The 19,363-nt window shown below is 56.7% G+C and overlaps 1 protein-coding gene across 3 annotated transcripts in view; it reads right to left on the bottom strand.

The window, feature by feature from the left end:
* Positions 1 to 256: 256 nt before the first annotated feature.
* Positions 257 to 19,363, bottom strand: part of PLEKHM2 (pleckstrin homology and RUN domain containing M2) — a 51,217-nt gene continuing 32,110 nt past the window's right edge. Inside the window, exons 2-20 of one of the 3 annotated variants that reach the window (XR_004028503.1) lie at positions 18,649 to 18,755; positions 18,176 to 18,285; positions 16,990 to 17,089; positions 16,357 to 16,444; positions 15,076 to 15,262; positions 13,624 to 13,683; positions 9,468 to 9,696; positions 7,182 to 8,000; positions 6,868 to 6,937; positions 6,659 to 6,749; positions 6,283 to 6,347; positions 5,826 to 5,914; positions 5,089 to 5,221; positions 4,307 to 4,497; positions 3,772 to 3,837; positions 2,983 to 3,081; positions 2,522 to 2,701; positions 2,323 to 2,439; positions 257 to 1,226 (exon numbers count right to left, since the gene is read on the bottom strand). Coding sequence is in view for 2 of the 3 variants with exons in the window: in XM_030805878.1 (XP_030661738.1) it covers positions 1,089 to 1,226; positions 2,323 to 2,439; positions 2,522 to 2,701; positions 2,983 to 3,142; positions 3,772 to 3,837; positions 4,307 to 4,497; positions 5,089 to 5,221; positions 5,826 to 5,914; positions 6,283 to 6,347; positions 6,659 to 6,749; positions 6,868 to 6,937; positions 7,182 to 8,000; positions 9,468 to 9,696; positions 13,624 to 13,683; positions 15,076 to 15,262; positions 16,357 to 16,444; positions 16,990 to 17,089; positions 18,176 to 18,285; positions 18,649 to 18,755 (3,000 nt within the window). In the remaining variant the exon portion in view is untranslated. Of the gene's footprint in view, positions 1,227 to 2,322; positions 2,440 to 2,521; positions 2,702 to 2,982; positions 3,143 to 3,771; positions 3,838 to 4,306; positions 4,498 to 5,088; positions 5,222 to 5,825; positions 5,915 to 6,282; positions 6,348 to 6,658; positions 6,750 to 6,867; positions 6,938 to 7,181; positions 8,001 to 9,467; positions 9,697 to 13,623; positions 13,684 to 15,075; positions 15,263 to 16,356; positions 16,445 to 16,989; positions 17,090 to 18,175; positions 18,286 to 18,648; positions 18,756 to 19,363 lie in introns of all 3 variants that reach the window. The other 2 variants (XM_030805878.1, XM_030805877.1) reach the window with 2 other exon arrangements.

The following is a 19,363-nucleotide window of genomic DNA, read 5'->3' as shown; positions in this document are numbered from 1 at the left end:
CTGCGCCTCCCCTGGCCGCTGTAGCAAACAGGAACAGGATGAAGGGCAAAGGTCAGGCCAAGAAACTCCCAGGGCCTGAGGGTCTGCAGACAGTGAGTCCACCCAGCAGCTGTGGCTGATCTGGTTCTGCATGTCCCGTGTGTCCCTTGTGTCAGGCGCAGGGCAGCTGATGGAGGAAGGTTTGCAGAAAAGGGCCCAAGGGATTTGGAGACCTCCCTTCCCCTACCCTGCTCAAAAATGGCCAGTGACAAGCCTCGGCAATATAACATGTCTATTTTATTTTAAAAAACAAAACCCAAACCACCTGACCCCTTCCCCAGGAGCCTCTTGACGAAACTCTAAGGAAGGGCCTGGCTCCAGCCAAGCAGGGGACGGTCAGAAGATGTCAACATGGATGCCAGGCTGGTGGGCTCTGCCCTTCTCCAAGCCCCCCATCCACCCCCTTTGCTTCTCAGTGCTACAGGCACTGCTGGGTTGAGGGGAGAGGCAGGGCAGGACTGTGGGCATGCAGAGCCTCCTGGCAGCCAGGGAGGGCTGCCTGCCCCCTGCATCTGGCGAGGCAGGCAGCTGTGTGCGCGGTGATGGAGCTAGGAGGAGGAAGCATGCACAGACACCCCGTGTTCCCGCTTCCCCACGTGGCCAGGAGAGTGTTCAAATACAAAGAAGGATGGCTGGGCACTCAGGGCCCCAGCTCCCAACCCAGGAGAGGAAGAGGGGGCTCCCGCCCTCCTGGTTCTTTTGTTCTTCCTTAGATGGATGGTGTTCTCAGTGCCACTCGGCAGAGATTCTGCAGACTGAGGCGGAGGCCCAGGAGGAGGGCATGCATCCACGGAGCCCACGGGGCTCGGACCCTCTGCCCCCAGTGACCTCCATTCGCTACCTGTCGGGCAGGATGCCCAGGGGTGCCGGGCACCTGATCTGGATCCCTGGAGTGAAGGGACCCTGTCTTAAGCCACACTCGGTGGTTCTGCCGCCCGGGGCAGGGGTGGGCTATAGGCTCCCGACAGCATGACAACAGCCGTGACAGTGTGCCTGCCGGCTGGCATGCCTTCTTTTCCTGCCCACCAGGGACGCCAACCAGCTCTGCCTCAGCACCAGGGGTCTCGGGAGGCTCGGCCGCGGCAGAGACTGTCGCTCCGCTGCCAGGCACTGTGGATGAGGCTCAAGGCATCCTCAAATTTCTTCTTGTGGGAGGCTTCTTGGATCGCCGTGTGGGGGAGGTCCACCTGTGTTGGGGGCGTGCAGAGAACAGATGAAGGCCACTGAGGGCCACAGGAGTCTGCAGGGCTTGTGGGCACCAGGCCTGCCTCTGCCTTGGCCATGGAGCCCCTGTCAGGCCCTCCCCATCTCTCCCTGGGAACAGCTTCCACGCTGTAGTTTCTCCCGCTCTTCCAGAGGCTTGAGCTAAGGATGGGGTGGTGCCCCCTGAGCCCCCTCTTTCCTGGGAAGGCCCCAGCTCTCAGGATGGCCCAGCGAGGCCGGCGCTGCACTGTTTGGCTCTGCAAGGAGGTGGTCTGTCCTGAGCTGTTCTCTGCCTCTGGCTAGTCCAGGCTTCCACAGGGCTAGAGCGTAGCATGTGCTCAAAACCCGCTTGTGTAGGGCTCTCATGAGCACGCTCCCACACTGGTGCTAAGCCTGGAGGGACAGGAAGAGGGTACTGCCAATCTTGTGCCCCCCCCATCTGAGCACAGCTGGAGGTCCACCACAATTCGTACTGTCTGATTGGAACTGAGGTCAGGAATTAAGCTTCTTGGGTTCTGTTTTCAGCTTTGGCCTCAGACTCACTGGGAGTCAGGGTTTTGTCCCTTTGGTTCTAAGTTTTTGTGCCTGTCAGGTGTGTCTGCTCAGTCTGGGGCCGGCACCAACAGGCCCACCTTGGCCTCTGCCCCCAGATAGCTCTCTCCTGCCAGGCCACCCTCAATCACCCAAGGCCCAGTCCAAACCAGAGGCAGAACCACCCAGGCTGGAGTCCCACACCCACCTCCCGGGGCCCACCCCTTCCCTCCCAGGCCCTTGAGGCAGCAATGCTGAGTGGCTTGAGGGCCTCGGGCTCCCCAGCCTGGCAGGCTTGTCACCCTCTGGCCAGCCAAGGAGGGGACGGCGCAGCAAGAGGCTGCAAGGACAGTGAGGACTCTCCTGGGTTTGTTTCAAGAGCAGCAGACACTCACCCCCGGGGCTGAGGCAGCAGCGCCCTGGTACATGGCTGTGCCCAGGACCCTAGAGGCAGGGCCAGGTCCTGGGAGCAGCCAGGGTTCCTCTCCCTGGGGATGGCTCCCCCTCCACAGGGTCCCTGGCTAATGGGTTTCCTGGGCAGCTGGGTACCTGATAGATGGTTTTCCACCCAGAGTTCAGTGCAGACAGCAATCGGTCCAGTTCAGAAGTGCAGCTCAGGTAGATGACCCAGGGCGGGAGGAGCTGCTGGCTGTCCTGGGAGAACTCCTAGGGAGAGCCAGGCCCCCGGGTGAGCAGCCAGAGCTTTCCTTCTGCAGGCCCTGCAGCCCCGCCCCCACCCCCAGCTCACCAAGACGCAGTACTCCTTGCCCGGCTCTGTGGAGATGGCGCTGATGTCGCCCAGCTTGGCTGTGCCCAAAGAGCGAAAGAAGCTGGTCTGGCAATCCTCGTGGCACGTGAAGAGGCGGTCGTCGGTGAGGACCAGGCAGCAGGGGATGCAGGGGCTGGGAGCTACACCCTGGGGGATGACCTGGCAGGGGGGCAGGGGAGAGGCAGGCTGGGGCCTCCAGGGCTGGTCTGCACCAGAACTCCCCAGTCCAGGGGAAGAGCCAGCCCTTCTGCTCTCCCTCCAGGGATCGGGAGCAAAGGCGGGGATGATGCCCCTGAGCTCCAGGGTCCATTCCTGGGCTGCCCCCTGAAGGTCCGTCTTGGCCCTCAGGTTGCTCTGTGACTATGGGTTTAGGGATGGGACCCTGGGGGTCTGGGTGGGTCAGGCAAGCCAGGTGAGCGGTGGGGGCAGGCGAAGCTCACCCCTTTGGACACAGCCTGGCAGAGGTGCTGCATCCACTCGGCCATCTCGGCCTCGCTCTCGGCACTCAGCTCCAGGCAGGGCCGGTCGGAGAGAATGACCTGGAAGGCGTGGGGCCGATCCGTGGTGTTGGCTCTCCGGCAGCCACCGCACTGCTCCCCCCTGGGCCAGAGGAGAGGGTGAAACGGGAGCGAAGAGGCGAGGGCAGCACGGGGCGGCAGCCCCCAGGGTTGGTGCAGGGTGTTCGGCACAGGGTCTGCCCCACCGTCCTGGGGGCTGGAGGATACCAGAGGGTTCTCCAGGCCCCTCCAGCTCCCAGGAGAGGTCTGGGAGCCCCACCCACCACCTTTCTGTGTAATGCCTTTCATCTTCAGAATGCCCAAGATCCTCTAGATACCCAAGCATGGCCAGGTGGGGTTGGGAATCAGCTGTCCCTCTGGCCCTCTGAGAATCGGCCACATTCATTCATGTGTGCTTCCTCTTGAGGGCCCGCTGTTCCTTCCAAATTCCCGAATGTCCATTTCCCATCAGGCCGGGAGCTTCTGGGGAAGGGCCTGCCTTCCCCATCAGACTGGACCTGTTCTAAGCCAGGAGCTCCTTGCTGCCTCCCTCCTCCCCTCCTGTGGGCTCCTTGCAGCCCTCAGACCGTGGAAGCCCCAGGCCACCTGTCAGGGCCGCTGGATGGGGTGGGGCTGAGGGCGAGGCTGAACTGCCAACAGGGCAGCCATCTCGAACCAGGGAGACGGCAGCTCTGGGCCCCAGGATACACCCGCTTCTTCCAGGACACTTACCCCATGTTCACCGAGAGCAGAGGGATGACATCGGTGCGGTCCGGGTACTGGTAGAGGATCCCGTTGCTGCAGGGGCACAACACAGGGCGAGTGAGGCCCGTCCCAGGAACTGGGGCCAGGCGGAGCCCAGGTCCCAGGGTGCCCCTCCCGCACACATGCTGTGGCCATGAACCTGAGGCAAAGGACACCAGGGGCTGTCATCTACGGAAGGGAGGGTGAACAAAGGCCTGGCGGCCCAGCAGGGAACGTGGCCACCTCAGCAGACCTGGGGCACAGCTCAAGGTTCATCGGGGGACCAAGCCCACGTCCTCCCCTGAGGTACTCAGGGATTCCTGGGGCCCCAAAGATGACTGGCTCCACAGTGAAGCTATAACAGCCTGAGCTAAGTCAACTCCAAGCTCTTGTAGGGAAGGGAAGCATCCTCTCCTCAGGCTGCTCCCTTAGTGACCTGCTGCAGAGAGATCCCTGCTGGGGACCTGACAGCCCAGCCACCCCAGGGCCCAAGCCCCAGGCCCAGAGCTGCCAGGGCTCCCACCTGAGCACCACGAAGCACGTCTTCCAGTGTTCCTTGCCCAGGTAGGAGGTGCCCGCCTTGTAGTGCAGCATGCCTTCTTTGGTGATGGTGCCCTCGGGGGGCGAGCAGTGGCAGGGCATGGGGCCCAGGGACTCGTCTGTGGGGTCCTCCCAGTGCACAAGGCCATAGAAGCGCACAGTGACAGCAGATGCCTGATGCGGGGGCGGGCACGGGGGACAAAGCAAGTAAGGCCTGGACCAGGGAGGTGGCTGAGCCCGGACTGGGCCTTTTTTTTTTTTTTCTTTTTGAGACGGAGTCTTGCTCTGTCGCCCAGGCTGGAGTGCAGTGGTGTGATCTCCACTCACTGCAACCTCCGCCTCCCAGGTTCAAGCAATTCTCCTGCCTCAGCCTCCCAAGTAGCTGGGATTACAGGCGCCTGCCACCACGCCCGGCTAATTTTTGTATTTTTAGTAGAGACGGGGTTTTGCCATGTTGGCGAGGCTGGTCTCCAACTCCTGACCTCAGGTGATCCACCTGCCTCGGCCTCCCAAAGTGCTGAGATTACAGGCGTGAGCCACTGTGCCCTACCAAGCAATGGTGTTTTAACCTCAGGACACACCCCAAGTAGGAAGGGGGACAAGACCTTCCTCCCTTCCAGGGTGGGAAAGCCCCGCCCTGCCCCGCCCAGGTAGGCGATTGCGAAATGGCAAAGACATCTATGTGCATCCCTTAACGCTCACGCCAAGGCGGCTGCTGCTCTGCTATCTCAGGGGCTGCACTCAGCTTCCTCCTCAGGTTCTTACCTCACACTTCGATTCTTGGGCCACAAATTTGGCCAGTGCCAGCTTCTCCATGGTGGCGTCCGTCAGGATGCTGGGGTAGGGAGGTTCTCGACAGCCTTTGATCATGGCTGACTTCAAAGAAGCCAAAAAGAACCTGCACAGGGAGTGAGGTTTGTGGTTAGAGGCCTGGGAACAGGGCCTCAACTGGACAGGGCTTAGTCTTGAGTGCTCCTGGCCTGGAGGGGTCACAGAAACTTGGGAGAGGGACTTGACTAGACCCAGTGACCAGGGCGGCAGGTGTGGCAATGACGAGGTCCAAGGTCATCAAATGACAACTGGAACAGGCCTGATCGTTCTCAATGGCCAAGGGGCCTTGGATTTTGACAGTGAGGGAAGACAGACAAAGAGGGTGGGCAGGACTTGAACGGTTGGGACCTTGAGCCAGGACAAGGATGCAAGCATTCAAGGGCATGCCTGGCCCAGCAGCATGGCTCTCTGCCTGCCTTCCTGTCGGACAACTCATGCCAGCACCTCCAAGAGTTGCCAGGGGCTGAGGTCACCTGGGCTGACCACATGAGTCCTATGATTGTCGTCTACTTGCCTGCCTCTCTGAGCAGATGCAGGCTTTAGAGGGAATGCATCTGGTTTCCCCTCCTGGATCTCCCACTTCCCACCCCCACCCCCACCCCCAGGCCACCCACACCTATGGGCAGCTGCGGACTCTCCAATCCTTCCAGAGGGGCGGGGTTGCCACTCACTCAGCCAGCGCCACATCAGCCGTGTCCAGCAGAAACTGCTTCCTGCGGTTGGTGCACACCAGCTTCACCGTCTGCTGGTCAAGGCCAACCTGCCAGAAACCACAGCCTGACATGCACTCGGGGCTTAGCTGCTGCCTGGTGGAGGAGGCAGCGTGGCCAGGCTGAGCGCTTGCTGGGGAGGAATAAGCACACCCCGGGCCACCACCAAGTAAAGCCCCAGAGGCCAGGGGCTGGCATGAGTGAGGGAGGGACGGTCAGAAGTCTAGCAGGGGAAGAGGCGACCTCAAGCTTGGTTCTTACCCCTAGCATCTTGTACAGAAGCCTCTCTGAGAGTTAAGTTGGTGCCCAACCCCGGGAGGTGAGTAAGGGGCCGTGCCTCACCCTGCAGCTCTATGGGTAAGTGGCTTGAGAAGCCCTGTACCTACAGCAGGCGCGCAACTGCGGAGCCTGGACTCACCGACACATAGTCAAGTTCATTGTAAGAAACGGCCTCTTCCACCAGGTATGGCTTCTCTGTGGCCCCTGAGAGAGGAGACCCCAAGTCCTATTATCCCCACAGGCCTCTTTTCCCTCCCCCTGCCCCATTTTCTTAGACATAGCCCCCTCTCTTAGGGGGCCTCTCCTTGCCCTGCAATAGGAGAATGGCGTGGAGTGCTCACAGAGGGAGCCCCCGGCTCACGTCTCAGGGCTGCTGGCAACACCTTCCTTGGTATGCCTTTCCATCACTGCGTGCCAGGCAGCCGGGAGGCACTCAGAGGGCAAGGGGACTGGGGAAAAGGGGCTGAGAGTCAGCCTCGTCCACAACCCGCTGTCTGCCTGGGGGCGGCGGGCACCTTTCCGGAGCAGGTAGACATAGCAGTCTGTGAGCAGCACGTACAGCAGCTGCAGGTTGCCCTCCATGTGCCCGGTGCTCATCCGGATCATCTGGGGGCCGAAGCAGACAAGGGTCAGGCAGGTGGCTCCTGCCGCTCCAGTGGGGGCGGTGGCCCATCCCGCCTCGCCCTTGGCGTCTCTTGCTCACTCCTGAGTTCCTAGGACTTACTTTGAACAGCTGCTCTTCATTTTCTCTGAATACATGGATCATTAGCAGGAGCAGGTGATTGTTGTCTACTCTGTGAGGGCCAAGTCAGGAGGGCGAGGTGTCAGGCGGGCAGGGGTGAGAGAGGCCACACCCCACCCCAGAGCCAGAGGGTAGTGCCTCCGCCTCCCACTAGGAGCCAAAGTTAGGGAGGGAGGCTCACACCCCTTTTCACTCAGGCTAGGTCTTCCTAGTACTTAATTTATCTGGAGGTCAGAGGCGCAGTGTCCCCAGCTTCAAGGGCTGGGAGAGTCCCGTGCCAGCCGCAGTCTTGTTACCTGAACTCCGAGGAATGGACCATCTCCGAAGGGCTCCCCTGTCCCTCATCCACCCCAGAATCCTCAGCGCTACTCAGACACGGGCTGGGCTGGTCTCGCTTGAGCTGGCAGAGAACCTCCTGGGTCCTAGGCTCTGGCTCAGACACAGGCCCCTCCCTGACCAGGGACAGCTGGGCCTCCAGCTCCTGAGCCTCCCTCGTGGTATCCTCTAGGGGCCGAGGCGTCTGTCCCTCTCCTCCTCCTCCCTCTTCTTCTTCGCCAGCAGCCTCAGGGCTACTAGGAACATGCAGCGGTTGGCCAAGCCCTGCAGGGTCATGGTGGCCGCCACCTGATGTAACAGTGCTTGGACTCTCGACGGTAAAGCGGTAGAAGTCCATTGGGGCTGAAAGCCCCTCACTAAAGTCGCAAAGCGGCGGCCTCTCCGGGGCATCCCCGGGAGAGCCGGTCCGAAAGGACTGATCTGGGGGCTCAGCACGGGAGCACCAGGTGCTGGGGTCCAGCTGCCCGTTGAGCTGGTCGATAACCTTGCTCAGGGGCTGCCCCAAGCGCTCCATGGAGGTGTCCTTCATCTCGGGGATCAGCAGGCCCGGCTCGGAGCGCTCGCTGCTCTCCGTGGTGCTGCTCGGCCCCTCTCCCTCCTCCTGGGGGGAGGCAAGTGTAGCGTCTGGCGAGTCCCGCCCAAGGCTTGGGCTGCCGTTGCGGCTGTCACCGTCCCCCTGCTTGGCACATTTCTTCTGGCTGCAGGCGGGGTGGAGTGGACTTGCCTCCTCATCTGATCTGCTCTTTTTCTTCTTGCCAATTTTCTTCTTCTTGGTGACCCTGGGACAGTAATGATGGGGAGAGAGTTAATACCTGAGTAGTCCAGTGCTGAGGAAAACCAGGCTGGGTCACGGTGGCAATGCTGGCCATGTAACCTCCGAGGGTACAGCTAGCGCGTCAGTGGTCCTAGGCAGTGCTGGGTGGAGGCACTGGGTCAGAGGACAACAGTGGCTCAGGCCCCGAGGTACCCCCTTTGCTGGCAGACGCAGGGTGGGGGTAGCATGGGCTGGGCACAGATGGCTGCAGCCAGAGGAACCCCAGAGTGGGTCCTCTGAATTCCTCCTAATGGAACAGCTGAGCTAGCTGCACTCTAGGAAAGAAAAACAGGCCATGGCTGGTCAGGCAATGCCCCCTCCACTCAGCCCCGCTTAGGATGTGGATCCTGAGCTGACCTCACTTCCCTTAGGCATCATCATGGAGGAATCACCCAGAAAGTACTCAGCGCTTTCTGGGCTCACACTCCGGGTCCCACTCTGGTTCCAGGTTGGCTGGAGCGGGCTTAGCTAAGGGACCCCAGGTCTGAGCATGATGCTGCTGTGGACTGGAACCAGCCCATGGGGTGGCCTCCGGGCTCCAGTCACTGGGGAGCAATCCCCCGCCTCAGGCCAGCAAGCCTGGGCAGTCTGACACGCACACAGGGCTTTTCCTCTTAGTCAGTGTGAAGTTTCAAGAGGGGGTCGGGGAGGTCAGGGAGCCGGGGAGGCTCTGGTTGACAGTCCCTGCTGGCCACCCACCACGTCCTTCCTTTCCATGTCCTGCCCATATGACAAAGATACTTTTCTTTCAATGAATCTCAGAAATTGTATCTTAACTTCCAAGAACTCCCTTGGGAAGAAGTCCAGCCTGAAGGTGCTTTCTGATCTTAGGCAGACCCAGCAAATGCCCTGGCAGCCTGGACATAGCCCCAGACACCAGCCACGGTCGCTGCCTGTACCACCTGCTTCCAAGGGCTTGAGCCCTACAATGGAGTGAATGTGTGTGTCCCCTCCCAATTCCTGTGTTGAAATCCTAACTCCCGATGCGATGGTATCGGGGGTGGGAGGTGATGAGGTCCTGAGGGTGGGATCCTCAGGAATGAGATCAGCGCCCTCATAAAAGGGACCCTAGAGCGCTCTCTCTCTGCTCCCCGCCATGACACAGCGAGAAGAGGGCCATCTGTGAATCCCTCATCAGAGTCTGGCCATGCCAGCACCCTGACCTCGGACTGTAGGCTTCAGAGCTGTGAGAAAGAATGTCTGTTGTGGAAGCCGCCTGTCTGTGGTGCTTTGTTCCAGCAGCCGAGCTGACTAGGACAGGCCTCCACTTCCTCTTGCTCAAAGAACGTCCTAGAGGTGGGAAGGGTTTCCAGGAAGGCATGCAACTGCCCTCAGGGGGTGTCCCGGTCTGCCCTGGATGAACAGCTGATGCTGGGAGGGGACAGGTTGGACCCCAGGACCTCCGCTGCTTTCTGGGCCCCTCCCTGCTGACCTGATGACCTCGAGCTCCGTGCAGGCATCCGGCGGGTCCAGGGCCTGGGCCTCCTCCTTCTCCTGAGAGGTGGTGTGCACAGGGGTGGTGTCAGAGGAGGACACAGTCTCTGCCGGCTCCTCGTTGAAGGGGTTCTGGCGCTGGGTGGGGCTCCTGGTGGGGGCCTTGCTGCTGGTCAGGTCGGAGGCTGTGGAGCGGGGACCGCTGACCGTGTCTGTGAGGTCTCCATCTGGGAGGACAAGGAAGCAGGAGACACCCTGTCAGGCACCCCCTGGGGTCCCCGACCCCCGGAGCATGCGTTAGCCCAGGAGGGAGGCAAACTGGCCAATTCCTCCCAGGGAAACCTGACCAGCGTGGCCCTATTTCGAGTAGAAGCCACAACCTAACGGGACATGGGATTTTGTACTTTAGGAGCAACTTGGAGGGACCACCATCTCCACCACCCCTGGGGGCCCTCCAGAGCTCACAACAATTTGGCTGAGTTTGTGTTAAGGGCCCCGCAGTGAAGCAGCCTCCAGGCTCAAGCTCCAGGCTTAAGTCCCATAGGGATGGTGACTTTGAGGCCTCCATGGGTGGCTGGGAGCCCTAGAGAGGAGCCAGGCTGCATGCCTCTTAAGTTACCCTCAGAGCCTTCCTGCTAGGACGCTACAGGGGTACCCAGCAGCCCCGTTAGCCCCATACCCCACTTGTAGGGCTGAGAGGTGCCCAAAGTCCTCTGAAGGGTCCCTTGCAGAGGTAAAAGGAACACAAAGGGAGAATAATAGAGGAAGACAGCAGAGAAAGTGAGGGATGCAGAGTGGGGGCAGAGGCTGGGAGGACAGGATGGGAGCCCAAGGGGTGGGAACCATGGGGCAGAGGGAAATGCCCAGAGCACAGAGTAGAGACAAGATGACAGAGCAGGGCAATGAGAACAAGGTGCGAAGGGGCAAAGACAGGGGTCTGAGAGGCCGCCCCCCAGGCTGCTTCCCCCTAGCACCCCTGACCCTACATACTCCTCAGGGGCAGGACCAGGCGCCCCTGCAAGGGTGGTGCTGAGAACTCCATTTCTTTTTTTTTTTCCTTTTTTTTTTTTTGAGACAGAGTCTCTCTCTGTCTCCAGGCTGGAGTGCAGTGGCGTGAGCCCAGTTCACTGCAACCTCCGACTCCTGGGTTCAAGTGATTCTCCTGCTTTAGCTTCCCAAGTAGCTAGGATTACAGGCATGCACCACCATGCCCAGCTAATTTTTGTATTTTTAGTAGAGCTGGGGTTTCATCATGTTGGCCAGGATGGTCTCGATCTCCTGACCTCATGATCTGCCCACCTCGGCCTCCCAAAGTGCTGGATTACAGGCGTGAGCCACCGTGCCCGGCCGAGAACTCCATTTCATTCAAGTGTCAGCTCACTGACTGGTCCTTTCTGAGTCATACCCTGACACGGCCCCCGAGAGGGGAGCTGGCTTAGACATCCCACCCCACCCAGCCATCTGCCCCTGGTTACTGGAACAGGGCAGGAGAGGGAGCATGGGCAGGTGAAGCACACAGCCCATATGGCCAGTGGCAGATGGGAGCTACCCAAGCAGAGAGCTGAGGCCCAGCTGGTGAAACCGCCTAGGTGAGAGTCAATGGCAAGGGCCATGGCTGGTCATGCTCTATTTGCTGGCCAATGCTCATCTTGCTGGCCGCTGTCTGCCCGGAAGAAAAGAGGCAAACATGCACCCCACAGCCCCACTGGGGGCCCAACCAGCTGTCAACTTAGTGCCTCTTGGAAGCCACAGGGCAGCTGTCTGCTGATGCAGCACACCGTCCTTTATTTTTTTTTGAGACAGGGTCTCGCTCTGTCGCTCAGACTGGAATGCAGTGGCGCAATCACAGCTCACTGTAGCCTGGACCTCCTGGGTTCAAGCGATCCTCCTGCCCTGCCTCAGCCCGCAGAGTAGCTGGGACTATAGGCATGCACCACCACGCCTGGCTAATTTTTATATTTTTAGTAGAGACGGGGTCCCCCTGTGTTGCCCAGGCTGGTCTCAAACTCCTGGGCTCAGGCGATCCTCCAGCCTCAGCCTCTCAAAGTGCTGGGATTACAGGTGTGAGCCTGGCCTTTTTTTTTTTTTTTTTTTTTTAAAGTCTGCTGTCTTTTAATATAAGGACAAAAGAGGAGGCTAAAGGCAATGAATAGCTCTGCCAGAAAAGATCAGCAACATCGGGGACTTTTTCCAGATTTCCTGGGATCCCAGAGCCTGAGTTCTAAGATACAGAAAACCATGTCTCTCGGTCCCAAAGCAGGCTCCTGCCAAGCCCATGTGTTCTTGCTCCTGCCCCTGTGATTCTCCTCAGCACGCGCAGTTGCACCCAAGAGGAGCCCTGAGAGGTGAGTGGGCAGATCATGAGATGTGGTGGGTGTCAAGGTCCAGATGCCCACCAGTTCTGTAAATAAGCCAAAGACCAGGGGAAGGCCACCCGAGGCTCAGAGTTTGGAGCTGCCCCAAGTCCTGCCTTCCTCCAGGTCCAAGGAGAAGACAGAGCCTCCCAGGGTGAGCTGTCAGAGTGAGCTCAGGAATCCTGCTCCAGGAACTCCAGAAATCTCACCCTGCCCTGAGGCAAGCAGTGCAACTGGGCTGTTAGTTCTCAGGCCGCAGGGAGCTCTGAAAGGCTGTAGAGGAAGGTCAGGCCCTGCTTGTCAAGTGACTGCAACAGGCGTGTCAGGAGGGGGGTTAGTTGTTAGAATCGGAGGGAAAAAAAACAATATCCAGCATGTGTGCTGCAAGAAGAGAGGCTGAGAGGGTATATGATGTTATGATGGAATTCTGGAATCCAAGCTAATTTAACTCAAACAGGGGACCCTTCAATGCTACTCTTGGCCAAGTGTCATAGTTTATTTTTCCCAATGCCACGTCTTATTTCCCACAGAGTTAAGGTATTTCATATTCACATTGTTTGGGAATGGATCACCTGTCACCCATTACTGAGCGTTCACGTCTCTAATAATGCAGGGAGAGCCACCTCCCTTCATCCTCAGGGTGCAGCAGTTCTCACCTCCCCTGTTCAGAGGCCAGGTTCCCTCACCTCCCCTGTTCCAGGCTGGAAGTGGCCCAGAGGGTAGGAGCCTCTTTAATAACAGGGATTTGGACCAGGTGCAGTGGCTCATGCCTGTAATCCCAGCACTTTGAGAGGATGAGGTGGGTGGATCACCTGAGGTCAGGAGTTTGAGACTAGCCTGGCCAACATGGCAAAACCCCGTCTCTACTAAAAATACAAAAATTAGCCAGGTGTGGTGGCACACACCTGTAATCTCAGCTACTTGGGAGGCTGAGGCAGGAGAATCGCTTGAACCCGGGAGGTGGTTACAGTAAGCCAAGATCACACCACTGCACTCCAGCCTGAGCAACAGGGCGAGACTCTGTCTCAAAAAGTAAAACAAAATAACATAAAGTAAAATAACAGGGATCTGCTATGGCCTCAGATTTAAGGGGGAAACATTCACCTTATTGGCAACATAGGCTTTGCTTTGAGTAATCGTGGCAACGTGGGAATAGCTTTGTGAATTTATGAAGTGGAATTTCGGGCAGAAAAATGCCCAGGCACTGCTACTGCCCAGCAGACAGGGTGGGAGGGCTGGCAGATTTCCTTTTAATCTGCTTTAAAGCTTCAAAGAGATTCTGTCTGTAGGAAGTTTCAGCTGTACCTGGGCAGTTCCCTCACTTGGACCTCAACCACTCCAAAACACCCAAGAGGACGCCATTAGGAACAGACTGAAAGAATCAAGCTCTTTCTCTTCAATGCTCATCTGACCCGAAGGAGCTTACAACTCGCATGTTTAAAGGCATGGTTTTCCAGAACAAGTCTTGGTTCACTGGGTCAGGCCCTACACACCGCGAGAGCATCAGCTCGCTCTGGAATCAGGAAGGGTGATCCTGTATCTCCCGAAATGCAGCCACTTAGTGACTCTGAAAGGCCACTGCGCAAAGGCAGGAGCCCTGCACTGGGAGAAAGGATTTGCCTATGGCTAGAGGTTGAGTTTTCCCACTGCAGAATTCCATCTATTAGAACACCAAACTTGGCTTTATTATGATTATGGACATTATTATAAATAATAAGGAGCTGATTTGATACATGCAGCAAGCTTGGCATGGAAACATTGCAAAACAGGAAAAGAGGGTAACAGCGGACTCTGGCCCACCTTCCCAGTCTGTGCTGGGTACAGACGGCACTGCTGGAAACACATCTCCAAAATCATAATCTACAAAAACGAGGGACAAAACTGAAGATTAGAAACACAGGCAGTGGAAGGATGACTGGAGGGAGGGGAGGGGAAATGGGGTGGGAGACATGGGGAGGAAATAGGAGAGGAAAACTTCAACTTTCTACATTGTATCCAACAACCTTGGGGAAACTTACTAGGGCCCTGACTGCCTCTTAGCTCAGGCGCTGGCCCAGGAGCCTCCAACCAGCTGGAAAGACCTGTCAGGGTGACCCCTTTCCACACCCAGAAGCTGGTTCTGGCAGAGAGAAGCCTGGCTGCCTGTGCCTAGCTTTGTTTTCTACCTCTTGCATGCCTTCCCTCTGTACCCTAGCAGGGCAAGGAGACGCTGCCCTGGCAGCTGCAGTTGCACAATCTCCAAATTGCTGAGGGGACACCACCATCCATGGATCCTTCCTTGCCCTGGCTCTTCCGGCAAGGCCCACCCCTCCGACTCTTCTAAGGTGGCCCATGGGCCCAACCTAAGGAGACTGAGCCGCCGTCTTCAGCTTGCACGGTCAGCAATGCAGGTCTTGCTAACAGCAAGTTTGAGAGGGACCTCCCTTCCTGGAACATATAACCCGTGGTACAGCAGAAATAAAGAAAGGGGAAGGTCAAGGTCTCAATGCTGAGGCAATTCTAGGGTGCCCCAGGGCTGAACTGGGGCTGAGATCCCCTTCCCTGGAGGTGACGTGGTGGGGTGAAGTAAATGAAGGGCTCTGGTCTCCCACAGGAAGTAAAGAGGGGAAAGTGGCCAGTTTTATCCATGAACACCGGGGCCTAAGGTTTGAAAGAAACCAGGCTGTTCCAGTGAATCACTGGGTCAAGTCAACAAAATGACCTGCAGCTTCTTCCTCGGTCCCTGATGCAAAGGGTGCGACCATCCCAAATACATCAGTGAGCGCAGGAGGAACTCAGAGAAATCGGACGGACACACAGGACACAGTGGCAAGGCTTCCCTGCGCTTCAGACCTGCCTGGTTCTCTCTTCTTCTAGGGGTTGCTTAACCTCTTTCTGCAAAGAATGTGGGGTCAGACAAGCTCCCCAGAACAGGCAACACTCAACCCTGTGACAAGATTTCCAGGTCCCACTGCTAAACCTTCCTTGCTTAGAAAACTGCCACAGGCATGTGCCTAGAACATTCTGGAAAAGGGTCTAACCTTAAAAAAATATATATATATATAATTTCAGCTTTTTGTGCCCAGAATCCACTTTTTAGCCACCACAGGGACTCTGAGGAGATGAAGATCTGGGAAATGGCCAGCCCTGTTTAATTGCAAATTTCAGCCCCCAGACCAAAACTAGCCAAGAAAGACATCACCCAGCCAGGCTTAAGCAGCTTAAGTCTGTTTCACAACAGGGTCTTAGCCTTTCTGCCCTGGGGCCACTCACCCTCACTAGATGGGGCAATCGCACTGTCATCCCACTCCAGGTTGGTGGAGGTGACGGAGTTGAAGGAGTTGAGGGACAGACTGTCTGAGCCGTGGACCGAGCTGGGAAGGCGGTCTTCAAAGTCCAGCAGGTACTGAGGTTTGTAGTAGTCGGGCATGTAGGGGGCCAGGTCTAGGTAAGGGGCATCCTGAGGAGAGAGTAGAGGAGGCCCGTTTGGTGGGAGGCCTCGTGTAGCGGCCTTCTGCAGACAGCAGGATCCAGGCCTGGGAGACACAGATGTGCCCTTTGGGAAATCAATGGCTTAAAGTAGTAAATTCAAAGAAAAGCTGCTAAGAAGAGCAATGTGAATACTGTTGGCTTTTAAAGCTGTGGACTTCAGGCTGATGGAAGACAGAGTTGTCAGAACTCAGCTACACCCTTTGATGTCCCCGCTCTCTCTCTCTTTTTTTTTTTTGAGACAGTCTCACTCTGTTGCCCCGGCTGGAGTGCAGTGACGTGATCTCGGCTCACTGCAACTTCCACCTCCCAGGTTCAAGTGATTCTCCTGCCTCAGCCTCCCAAGTAGCTGGGATTATAGGCACCCACCACCACACCCCACTAACTTTTGTATTTTTTTTTTAGTAGAGACGAGGTTTCGCCATGTTGGCCAGGCTGGTCTCGAACTCCTGACCTCAGGTGATCCACCCACCTCAGCCTCCCAAAGTGCTGGGATTATAGGCGTGAGCCACTGTGCCTGGCCCAAGGAAGGTCATTTGATTAGGACGGGGCAGCTGCATCCATTTTGAGCCCAGTCCAAGAGGTGCCTGGGAGCCTCTTTGGCTCCATGTGGGCCAGCATCTCGTTTGTATAGGGTGTGATGGGGAAAGAAGCTTGAGAATTTGAAGAGGGTGGCTGAAGGCTCGTCATGGAGCTGATGACACTTTTCAGAACCCCAGGAGCACCAGGCTGAATCTGCCTTGTCCTTCTAACTCTTCACGTCCTAAACATGAAGGCCAGTTCTTCTGGGCTAAGATACTCCAGGCAATGTGGCTTTTCTCCAAGTTGGATAGGGAGATAGGAAAAAGTCACCTGAACCAGGAATTCTTGCCATCACTTCTCTTCTCACTCAATTCGACGGACCGTGAAACCTTTCCCTCGCCCGAAAAAACAAGCTTTGCTCAAGCCCAGTCATACTCAACAAGCTCCCTCAACAAGACCTGAGAAATGAAGCCACCACCCACCCTGCCCCCATCCTGCCCCCTCCTCTGCTTCCCACAAGCAGCGAGAGCCCTGGTGTCTCACCAGATCCAGCTCGAAACGAATGAACTCTAGCCCGGACACCAAGGTCAGGAAGAGCGTCAGGTGATCGTGGCTGCAGACCAGGGCATTCCTGCAAGACACGAGAAGCCACGATGGTGCCTCTGGGTCTGTTTACCAGCCTGGCCTAACCTTACCAACATGCCAGCTGTGTTGAAATTTGACACGTGATGTCCCCCACCTTGGACAGCACCCAGATTGATATAGCTGTTGCCCACCACCCTCTCAGCGATCTCCTACTGGGTCAGCAGCCACACTGCACTGTCCTGCCAGTGTCTTCAGAGATGGACGAGCACAAGGCTTGTCAGGCTCTCAGCAGCTGCTGTACACACTCTGTTCCTGCAGCAACCCCAGCAAAGGCTGAGCCAAAGCTTGGGCACTGGTCAGGTCTGAAGCCTGGGAGGAGGACCAGGGAGCAGCAGAGACCCAGACTGTACCCAGGAGTCCAGATGGGCCATGGGTGCTCCCGGTGAAGGCCACCCAGCTACCGGCAAGGTTCTAATGGCTCTCTGGCATCACTGATATGGCACACTGTGCTGTCTGCATGACAAGAGCCTTTGGGAGGTGGCTGAAGGGGAGCTCTGAGGCTAGAGGAGACAGACCATCCCAGACACTCACTTGACGTAGTACTTATGCAGCAGACCCAGGTTCTCCTGGAACAACCGCAGGTAGCTCTCCAAGGAATTCTCGTTGAGGGCTAGGTACAGCCAGGCACGGCCTGCAAACAAAGGCAGGAGTAACCGGCAGGTAGGCCTCTCAGATTGCTGGCTTTTATTTGCCAAGCAAGGGCAGAAAGGAAAGAAAGAGCAGGTAAGGGGACCAGGCACTTCAGCGGCCTTTGCGCTTGGTGGGGTACCATAACCCCTGAGTGCTTTATTTGCCTAGTCAGACCTCAGCATGTAGCTGGCCAGGAAATTCTGATAAAGAGGGCAGACTGCACACTTCAGATAGGTCAAGAAACACCAGGACCCTGCACTGATCCTGTAGGCTAACAGTGATCCCAGCTCAGGGAGAGAAACCAGACTCCATAGCACGTGCTCAGGCTGGGATTCCATAGGAATCCAGCTCTCGCTGGCAGCTCGCCCTCCTTCTCGCCATCACTGCTGCACCAAAAAACCATCATATGCAGGGAGAAAAGAGGCCTCATGGAGGGGGCTGGTATTTTATAAACTTATTATTTATTACTATTATTTTATTTTATTTTATTTTTTGCGACAGACACTGTCACCCAGGCTGGAGTACAGTGGTGTGACCATAGCTCACTACAGCCTTAAATTCCTGGGCTCAAGGGATCTTCCTGCCTTACCCTCCCAAAGTGTTGGGATTACAGGCATGAGCCACTGTGCCCATCCATTTTCCTAAATCTTTACAGATGGGGTCTCACTCTTTCTTCCAGGATGGAGTGTAATGCTGTGGTCACGCCTCACTGCAGCCTCAAACTCCTGGGCTCAAGCCATCCTCCCACCTCAGCCCCTGAGTAGCTGGGACTATAGATGTGTACCAAGACATCCACCTAATATTTAAATTTTTGTAGAGATGGGGTCTCACTGTGTTGCCCAGGCTGGTCTAAACTCCTGGCCTCAAGCCATCCTCCCTCCTCAGCCTCCCAAAATGCTGGGATTACAGGTGTGAGCCACCATGCCTGGCCTGGTGCTGGCATTTTTACACCCCACTGCTACTGGACACCACCAGGTAATTTGCCTCCCAGGGCTGACCCTGGGGGTAAACCTGGGACAGAGCCCCAAGCTACCCACAGAGAAGGTGGAGCTGGTCCCTTCCCCAGCGTCTCCTTTTGACTACTCACTGCGCCCCAGGTTGGTGGCCACGTGCTGCAGCACCTCGATCTGCTTGATGGCCTCTCTCCGAGTGAAATGCACCACGAGCACCCAGTAGCCAGAGGAGAGGTCTTGCAGTCTGAGAAAACAGGACAGGAGCTGCTGTGACCTGCATGGGGCCACGCTGGGAAGCTGCAATCGGCTGGTCCAGCAGTGAGCGCAAGGCAGGAAGTGATGGATCCCCAGCAGGTCTCCCAGGCACCCAGCACACCTTCACACCATCATGTCATTTGTGGCGAATCCTCCCTCCATCATTTATGTCTGCCCAGAGATGATTTACTGGGGTAACTACAGAGAGACTGTGGCCCACCTGAGTGGGACAAATGCCTTTCTGCCAAGGGGAGGGAAGAAAGAAAAGGCAGAGAAGCTAAGGGCTTCTCTGTGGAGGCTACTCATGGCCTGGGTTGTGCTCCGTGGTCTTTGGAAACTTCCTCCACCTTACCCGTACAGCAGGGCGTGGTCCAGGTGCTCACACAGACGCTGCAGGACCTTGTCATGGTTCCGGATGGCAGGGGTCTCATCCTCACATGCAGCAAAATAGCTCTGCAACTGAAAGAAAAGAAAAAGAACCCCTCCAAATCAGAAATGGATTAAGAGGAGGGCCACAAAAGTTCTGGAATCAAGAAGGTAGCTAAAAAATACCAGTCAAATAGTGTATCTACAATGACCAACAGAGACGTCTACCTCAAACCATCCTGTCCCAGCTGCTGCTCTGGCACTGGAGGTTCCAGCAGGCAACGGCTGTATCTTTACAGCCCAGTACCCAAGAGGCACCCAGTCAGCAGTCCGCACAGTGATAACTCGAGGCTGGAGGGATCCATAGTCCATGCATAGGTCTCAAGCGGTGGCAAGCTTCAGGCCAGGGCCACAGCATGGCACAACTTCAGGGGCACTATGTATAGTGCTGTCTAGATCAATGCCACACAAACCCAGAGTGGGGGCATTGATACAGAGAGCACTAGACGTATTTTCCTCCCATTGTCAATAGACCTTTAAACTTTGCTTATGTTATTTTTTTGCCCTATTGAGAAATTTTTAATTTTTAGGCAGTCAAATCTGTCCATCTTTTCCTTTATAGTTTCCCATTTTTCCCAGTCATAGATTAGAAAAGTATCTTTTTTTCTTTTCTTTTTGGTTGTTGTTTGTTTTATTGAGAC

This window comes from Nomascus leucogenys, chromosome 24 (assembly GCF_006542625.1).
Source record: "Nomascus leucogenys isolate Asia chromosome 24, Asia_NLE_v1, whole genome shotgun sequence".
NCBI lineage: Eukaryota > Metazoa > Chordata > Mammalia > Primates > Hylobatidae > Nomascus > Nomascus leucogenys.
The sequence above is the reverse complement of the archived record's forward strand: the minus strand, read 5'-3'. Positions and strand labels throughout refer to the sequence as shown.